The sequence below is a fragment of the Scleropages formosus genome, chromosome 13, assembly GCF_900964775.1.
Source record: "Scleropages formosus chromosome 13, fSclFor1.1, whole genome shotgun sequence".
Taxonomy (NCBI): domain Eukaryota; kingdom Metazoa; phylum Chordata; class Actinopteri; order Osteoglossiformes; family Osteoglossidae; genus Scleropages; species Scleropages formosus.
Genome location: NC_041818.1, coordinates 17,258,485 through 17,267,791, shown reverse-complemented (window position 1 = coordinate 17,267,791; position 9,307 = coordinate 17,258,485). Strand labels below are relative to the sequence as shown.

General features: G+C 49.0%; 1 protein-coding gene across 1 annotated transcript; it reads right to left on the bottom strand.

Annotated features, from left to right (window-relative positions):
- Positions 1–1,059: 1,059 nt before the first annotated feature.
- On the bottom strand, positions 1,060–7,660 carry stc2a (stanniocalcin 2a). The gene is made up of 5 exons (XM_018756373.1): positions 7,581–7,660; positions 7,213–7,388; positions 3,372–3,514; positions 2,634–2,845; positions 1,060–1,721 (listed from the first exon to the last, which is right to left on the bottom strand). The coding sequence occupies exons 2-5, from the start codon at positions 7,367–7,369 to the stop codon at positions 1,370–1,372; spliced, it is 864 nt and encodes a 287-aa protein (XP_018611889.1). The 5' UTR covers positions 7,370–7,388; positions 7,581–7,660; the 3' UTR covers positions 1,060–1,369.
- Positions 7,661–9,307: the final 1,647 nt, after the last annotated feature.

Here is a 9,307-nt window from a genome sequence, read left to right as displayed (position 1 = left end):
GCCAGCGCGGATAGCCGCTGCACGACCCCCCAGCCTGCTACTACGAGACCGTGGTGACAGCAAGAAAAGGAGAGGAGTGTCTCTCCGCGGCTTGTTTTGCAAAGCCCTCATTGAGTCTCTGTCACTGTGTGTGAAAAAGTTGCTTGGCCGGGGACCAGAGGAATCCTGGGAATGGCCTCAGCAAATATAACATTTTCAATAATAGTTCTCATGAAGCCCCCGCGTGTGGACTTAACCTGGTTCCTGGGTTCCTGGTTGGTTTACCCTGTCTCGCGCTGGCTGCGAACCACACACACGTCTACTCTGCCGCGGGCGACGGATTGCCCCGGACACGCAACGCGCTCCCGTGTCGTCAGCGCCGCCGCGGTGGTGTGATTGCTGTTTGGAACAGCCACAGGCGACCGGAGAGCATCTGTCCGCTCGGCAGCCGGCACTTACTGGAACGCATCGGCCGGAGTCCATAGTCTCATTCACCGTTTCCCCCCCTCGAGTTTGGCCTTCCCTTGTGAATTAAAAGGGGAAAGTGGTGTTAAATCATTTCACAGCGCTGTCCCCCAAAACCCCTCTCCTGGCCCCACCCCGACCCCTCTGTGCTGCGTCACTCCAGTCGGGCGCACTTCAGTAAACTTGAGAAGCGGGCGATGTTTGCGTCTGTGCGGATTAGACTACACACAGGCTCCCCTGTGCGGCCACGAGAAACTCCGCCGGGCCGCCAGCGCCATAAATCCATATGCAGTATATACAGGCCTACCATATGTGCCAGAACTGGACGTCAAAACTGTACAGTTTGTATTTAATCAAGTATACAGAATTATCATACAAACAGATTTCCAACTTTTTAAACATCATTGTATTTTACATATCTACAGTCCATTGTTTACTATTTTGTGGAAAACAAAATGAAAAAGCTTTATTATATACTTTATATATCAGTTTTGCATATGTTGGCTATATTTATATACTGTGCATATAAATATAGACAGAAACATATATGTACATATTCATATTGAAACATTGCATACAGGAGAATATAAATAATAAAAAAAATCATAGGGATGCTCAGAAAAATGCTACATTAGAGTAGAAATCTAACAATTTTAGTAATAATAATAATAATAATTATAATAGTAATAACAAAAACAATAACTGAGTAACAAAATGTGCTACACCACACATACCCTGCAAAGTTACTGTCTGGGAGAGTTGGAATGACTGTCGCGGGGCTGGAATTGAGGGGCTCTTCCCTCGCGTGGGCATCTGTCTGTCTGTCTGTCTGTGGTGTGTGTCTGTAGTTGGTGGCAGAGAGGCAGTCTGTGGTGTGGGGGCGTAACAGGGGTAGCGCTGAGAGGGCTGTGGTGCGTTTGTTCTTTCACCTCCGGATGTCGGTGGTCTCGGGGTCTTCCTGCTCAGGTACGGCGGCATCTGCGCTGAGGCGCCGGGGCCCCTGGCCACGACTCCGGGAATGAGGGTTGAAGCCCCCCTTGCCCGGCTTGTCCTTCTCCCCGTGTCGTGAGCCCTTGGGGCTGGAAGGGTGCTCGGCCTCCGGGTGCAGCGGGGCGCCATGGCGACGTTCGGGAGCAGGGGGCAGGGTGGAGCAGAAGCTCAGGCTGTCACACAGGGCGCCCCAGTTCTGCTCACACTGCAGTCGCACGCTCCGGGTGATCGCCTCCTTCACCTCTTCTCCGCAGCCCAGCAAGATGTTGACCAGCTCCACGTACGGCCTGTACACACAGACACACATTCAGAGAGACCGAGTGCCAATCAGCGGCTTCGTCTGCTCAGCCGATCGGTGCGCTCGTCAGGAAAAACAGACGCAGACGACAGCCTGCAGCAGAGCTGATGGGTCTCGAGTCACTCGCAGCCCCTAAAATGACAACAAACAAACCCTGTTTTCCCAGTCTGCTCACACAGCCTGTCGAAAACCTCTTTAGCTTACAAGAGGGCCAATTACCAAACCGAGCAGCCTTGAAGGCATAAAGGAAGTGGGCAGCACAGTGTCTCCAGTGGACAGTCTCCATCACTGCAGCGCATGAGAGAAAAGGGGTAGAATAATGCACCGTAGCTGTGGGAAAACTGGATTGTAAGAGTTATGTCCGCCTTATGTCTGACTGCGACTTTCCTGTACCGGACTACCGAAAGTCTTTTTTCAGCTACGTGCGAAAATGAAGCGACATAAAATGACTCTGGCAGTATGTTGTTATGAAGTACCCGCAGGACCGAAGCGCTGCACAATGGTGCATCAGTGCACACATCGGTGAAATGTTCAGTGGCGTTTCAGTTTTTCCTTTTTCATAATGCGTCTCTGAAGCGAGATACTCATTTTTGTTTAAATTGCATTTCACATTTTCCGTATGTGGAACTTGTGTCTCTGTGCTGCTTCTTAATGACGCCTGACCCACTGGACCTTCGGTTTCTGAGGGTGCAGAGAGACTAATCTGTGTGCAGCCATGGATTTTCATACATTGTGCAGAAATATACGCCAGTGTAATGTTTTAACGATGGTGCTCATCTAGTCTAAGTTGTTTTGGAAGACAGTGAGTGTTAGGCTGATTTAGGGCAGTGGCTTTCACCCCTCTGCCTGCCATGCGTTCAGCACAAATCTCAGGCGCGGCACGGGTGCAGGTGGCACTCACCCCTTAGGAAACAGATCCTGGAAGTGGATCATCTCCACCATGACATTGACGTTGTCCTTGGCGGCGGAGCAGAGGTTGTGCCTGACATAGCACTCGCGCTGCAGCTGGAACACCATGTCCTTGATTGCCAGGCACTTACGGCTGATGCAGCTGAACTTGTGTCGCAGCCCGTGGGCCATGCACTTCAGGGCATCTTTGATGAAGGACTTCCCCTGCAAAAGGAAGGCATGTATCCGTCTGAGACAGGCCAGCACTCTGCACAAACGCCAAGCGGCAGATTCTAGCTTGTCGGCAGGAGCAGTAGGAGTTTTACAGGAGGGGAGGAGGGTTGGTCTCGCAATGTGGCGGTAGCATTCGACAAGGCACTTAACTTGACGTGCCACAGGTAATGTCACTTTGGATGGAAGTGTTGGTTAAACAGTTTATTATTATTTTTGCTCTCTTACTATGGCTCTTCTATTATAGAGACAAGAAAGAAAACACTGCCCTTCAAAGAAAGTGAATCTGGCTAATGGGCCTGGCACAGTGCTGCAGACCAACCTAATTTGGCCCACCCCCTGTGCATATAGACACTGGTGCTCTGTTTCCAGCGTGCTTGCATGCAGTCAGACTGAAGTCTGCTCTAGATCCACCCGCACCGCATGAAACTGTATCCTGCTGTGGCGCAAGCCAAGCGGCCCGGCTATGCGTGGGTCATCCATGGCTCGCAGGAACAGGAGGAGGGGCTCTGTGGCGTACCTGCGAGTCGAACTTGCCCGCGTTGTGCAGGAACGTCATGCAGATCTCCTGCAGCCCCCGGATCTCGCAGGAGTTGTTCTCAAAGCACTCGAAGACGCCGCAGCCCACGTCGCCGGCGCTCACCAGGCAGTGCTGGATGTCAGCTGGCGATGCAAAGGGACACAGCTAAGTTTCGTTTCATTCGTGCAAACGTGTGAAGACCACCGACCTCACATGCGCACAGCTGGTCACGGTCTTGCTAGGCCCTGCGTTTATGAAACACCTGAACTCCAAGGGCCTAGCAGATGTTTTAATTTGGTAAAGAAATGAAGCAACAGCTCTGAAAGGAAGCATAGAGTGAAAACCTGTGGTTTCGATAAATGTCAGGGGTGAAAACGCCATCACAGCTCAGCTGCCTCCGTTACAACATCGACTTATTCTATTTTTTGAAAATTCACCGTGGAATTTTCCGGACTCCATCTAGGCTGGAAGTACAACTCTGAGCACCCCGGGTTCTGTCCTCTTGCGAGCAGTGTTCTGTGACTAAGCTGTCTGTTCACTAATTGCCGCCTCACAGAAACGGCAGGAATATTTTAATGAATACTTAATTTTGCAGGTGGCTTAGTGTAATTGAGCTGGATCGGGTTCTTGGACAGTATGGATTATTCATCAAGCCACCATTGCGCCAGAGTGCTTAGTAGGTCAGGTCTCCAGCCCTTTGTGGCAGCACCATGTGGATGCTGTGGAAAAAAAGGTGGACTGCAGCGCAGTCGGGGTGTGGCTAGGGAACCGGTGGCGACGCACTACCTCCGTAGCCGGGGGACAGCAGTGGTGCAATGATGGAAGTGTGTACATTACCTCCACAGGAACTGCATTAGGAACAGTATTTCACATTGTACTAAAAATGAATCCAGTTTCACCTTACAACAGATTGGACTTTTAAGCTGAATTGTTAAAAAGACAAATCTGAATGCTCCCAATAGACTCAAAGTGTAGCACTACAACTAGAAATGGTAAAGGATCAATATGACGCGCTATCTGTGGCCGTGCAGTTTAGGAATGCAGTCTGGACCCATCCATCAAAGTGGCACTTGAACGCAGTATGCAAGTGATATGAGAGCTGCAGAACTAGGACATTCAATGTATATGGGGCACGAGGCGACGGTCCGTACCTAGCTTAGTTTTCCAAAGACACACAGAAAAGCTGGCCAACGGGCAGCTGAGCGTCACTCAGCACTGACGCCTGTCTGCAATGGACCGAACTTCATTCAAGCCGTGTTGCATTGTGGGCTAGGAAATTCATAAGCAGTCCTTGCGCCGATTCGCTATGGCACATCAACAGGTTATACACTTAACATACACTGGTGTTCCAAAAACGTGGGACCTTCGGACACATCCTTTTCTTGCACCACAATGAACTTAAAAATAATCAGACTTATCCTCCCTCGGTTGTGCCTAGGAACATAAATGAGAAAGGATTTTGGGTTTTGTGCTGTGTACCTGCATGTGCTGCATTAACAAGTGCATGACGCAGAATACACAGATTCCTTTTTAACACATGGACTTGATAGCGGACGGAGTGAAGGATGGTTCGCACACCTTTGGGGTGCCCCCTTTGCTGTAGCCGTCTATTTTTAACCCTGCGTGGAGAGAGAGGGGACACATGACAAAATACCATCTGGTACGTGCCTACACGACTGGTGAAGGGACAGTTCTGACATAATTCTCTGAAATGCTCAAGGCCACACTTACCTTTTATCTCAAAAGACAAAAGGAAAATAAGCTGCCCACTGGTACCAGGTTAATGGTTTGAACGATGCTTTTATTTGAAGAAAGTCAGTGCAGTTATTTCACAATTTTTCACATGATTTTGTTTAATTACAGGATTACTGTTACGTGCATTATGCAATTTGCTTGTGAAAGTATGTATTGGGCTACATATGAATCATAGCTGTTAAAGCAATACTTTCCACTTGAAAGGTGTGACACTAATTCTTTGAGGTGTGGCATATGGTGTGCACCCCAACGGCTTTTTCGAGATCATAAAAACTGTCCCTAAAAGTATGCCTTTCTTGCTAATAACCAGGTAAGCAGGGGATACACTGAAATATGCTCTGACTGTACGTAAATCATCGAGTTGAAGGCACGTGACCGAACTCCCTGCTCCTGACGTGAACCTTGCGGAGCAGGACAGCAAACCGTGCAATTTCATGACCATGAGCTTGTCGTGCAAAAATAACATAATAATACCGTTTCCTCGTTTCTAAATAAAAACGTCTATTTTGTATGCCGTCGAAATACGAAATGCGACGTGCGAAAAGCCGAACGCATACGGTACGCTCTATGACTGGATTTGAACGTCACGTGACGCGGGTCGCGCGCTGTCCATGTGAAGGGGACACAGGTAATGGGCTGCCGCGCTCGCGCGCGAGGAACCCTCTGAGGCGGTACGGCGCACGGAGGCGCGCGGCGCAGCACGAGGGGCTGCACTGCTTGTGTTGGCATTTGTGCGGGAATGTTTTTGGAGCGCATCGGGTTACGCTGCCTTACAGCGAGGTGCACCGAGCCGCACGGAATTACACCGACCTCAGCCGAGTTACTTCGATTTACAACATCGGGTCACACCGAATTACACTGATTTGCACCGCCTGACACAGACAGAGCCACATTAACCAGTACATTTGATCGAAGTGACCAAACTGCCTCAAGCTGAGCTACGTAGACTTACGTCGAGTTATGAGTTTCCCCAAGTTGCGCTGATTCAAATTGATTATGTGCCTCACAGGGAGTCACTGAGTTGAGTGACACACTGACTGTACACGCTGCCACAGCAACTCAAATACTAGTCTTAATTCGAGCCACACTCACCTACACTAAGTTATAGCTCGTTACACTCACTGACACCAGCTCAGCAGTGAAAACCGCTTTTTATGTAACACATTTTTGTTAAACTGAATTACACTGAATTAAATAGTTGTACTGAGTTTTTCGGCGGTGAGGCACGAGCGCCCCGAGGGAGCCCACCGCGCGGACCTGCGCTCGAGCCCACTGGTTAACCGCACGGAGACGCGTACCTGTGCACGTGCTCAATGTGGCACACCTCGGAGCGTAGGTGAGCCAGAGGAAGTACAGCTCCACCAAGGTGATTGCATCATTCCGCGTGACCTCCCCATCGCGACAAGGACCCACGCCACGAATGGGCATCCCACCGAGATGAACCGCAACTCACGTGCGGAATGGGTCCAGCAGTACCAGAAATCAGTTCTTTTAACTCAGTGAATAATAATAATAATTCACATGCAAATAATTTACTCAATAATGTAATCTTTCACACAGAGTCAGGACTGTGAGCACTGGATGCTGCACCTCTACTCAGCAGTACATGATGATAAATAAGTGATATAATTTGGACATTTCCACAGTAGTTTCACGTATTTAGCGCTGGTTACCCAAGAGGAAACCCTTCAAGAAAACACACACACACACACACACACACAAGGACGCACGGATGGTACGAACGCACCGCTCTAAGAAATGGCACCGTATACATTACCTAGGCTACCTTGAGCTGTTCTATTAATAGTTTACTAAGATATTGAATTTCCGTTCCCGTGTATTTACAAGGTGTCCACTTTCTTTTTAATCGGAAAATGCGATGCCGCACATAGTACACCGTACTCTCTCATCATCCCCCCGTTTGTGAGGAAAAAGGGGGATTCGCACGGCGGCCGAGGCAACGAAAGTCGGCACACTTCGGCACGCGCTAAATTTACCATCACGCAAAAAAAAAAAAGCAAAGCACGTGCATGCAGCGCGAGCGCCGGCTCCTCGCCCGGTTTCTCGATGTTCCGCCTCCGCTTACCTGTGTTCTGCAGGGACAGGCGCCCTTTCTGGCTCGCCGGCTTCTCCTGCGCGGTCTCGTGCATGTCCATAGTATCCGTTTCTACCACTTTCTCAAAGAGCGAGAAGACCAGGAGCGCGATCGCAAATTTCACCATCATATCTCGTGGAGCGCGCATGCAGTCTACTCTACTAGTACTAGCCGAGAGAGAGAGAGAGAGAGAGAGAGAGGGAGAGAGAGAGAGAGTGTCAGTGTGTGTGTGTGTGTGTGTGTGTGTGTGTGTGTGTGTGTGTGTGTGTGTGTGTGAGTGATTGAGTCAGTGCGGTGTCTCTGCGGTCGAACTCGAAGGCGCGCTCCCACTGCTCCGTCCCGACTGTGCGGAGACTAACCGTGGCCCCGCGGCGGATGCTGCCTATATCTCCCCGAGCCCTCGTGTCATTTTTGATGAAGGAGTTAAGCAGGTGTTGTCATCCGCGGCCCCCGACCAATCACAGAAGAGTACATCCACGTCCAAGTGTGTGTATGTGGGGGCGTGTCCCTAGTGGAAGTTCTCCCCACTCGCGATAAAGTTGACTGGAGAAGCGTGCGCGGGTGGGCGGCGGTGTACATGACCGGTGTTTCAGTCCTAAGCCCCACATTTAATAAGCGCCTTTATGAACAGTACGCGTTATGTCTGCTACACACATGGCTGCAGTACATTACCGTAAATTAACCTCATTGTCTAAAATGACTTCAATGTTGCATGATAATCGACATTACAGTGATTTACCCATTTGTCACTGTATCTATTCAGGATAAACGGCAGGAGGGGTTTCCGGCTTAGAACCTTCATACTGCAAGAGGGCACCTCTGAACACTAACTACAAGACCTACAGCCCACAGTTTCAAGTGAACGTGCTGTGTTTCCTGCATATATGTGTGTGTGTGTGTGTGTGTGTGTATGTGTGTGTGTGAGTGAGTGTATATGTATGTATATGTAGATATATACATACACACACAATAAAATTCAGAGAGTAAAGATGAGTTATTTAGATAGGAGAAGCAGTTTGCTGGAAAGGCAAGATGATACAAATGTGTGCACTGATAAATATTTAAAAATGTGTGTCAAGATTTAATATGCAATGTTTGATTATTGAAAGGATAATTTATGCTAATTTTCTTAATGATAAGGAATATACCTGAGGTTGCAGGCATGCTGTTGAAAACTGAAAAGCAGTTGTTAGTTGCTTCATTTTTTGCAGACGGACATTGCTGACATGGTCAGATCTTCAAGGGACAGTGACTTCAATCGGAAGCACAGACAACATCCAACTGTGGGCAGTAGGGAGAAGAAGATGAAGAGAGAGTGAAGAAGAGCATCACAGGAGCAGATAGATAGATAGATAGATAGATAGATGCCAAAGGACATTAATGTGGACAGATGCAGAACACTATGCGGTTTGCTCATAGAATCACAGTGCCCAGGGAGATGGTTCCCATGAATAAAAGCGGAAAGCATAAGAATGACACGGTGTTGACATGCTAAGCCACCTTTAGCATTACTATAACCTGGGCTTACCTCCTTCCTCTGTCACTTGTGGGAGAAGCATAGTGAGGACACTGAGGTTCACACCCAGACCTTCCCGCAGATTTTTTGCATCATTTTTTGTGACTGATTGTCAGGAGCCCACAGTGAAACTGCAGATGGTTTGCTGCCCTCAGAGGAGGAAAGTCACTCAAAGCTGAACATATCACTTGTGTCCCTCCTTTTAAGATGCCCGTCAGAAGTTAGCTGCGTGTGTCATTTGACTGGTGCAACCACCACGCTTGCTGCACGCAGACACCGAACTGGACGCGGAAACGGCACACAGGAGACGTGAGCTAAAGTAAGGCGGCCCGCCGGGCGACTTTTCTTGCAGCGTCTCACTCTGCAGCTCTTTGAAAAGCCTGGAAGCCTTTCGCTTGAAAGCGTGTCGGTTTTTACACTTTTATTGACTCGTTTCAAAAGCTATCACAAGAACAGCTTTCGCAAGGCATCTGAACGTCACGTGTGAAATTGTAGCTGTGAAGGACACAAAGCTCAATGGTGGCTGAGGGGATAAGCAGTAGGTGTTACAGTAACTCAGCGAACACAACA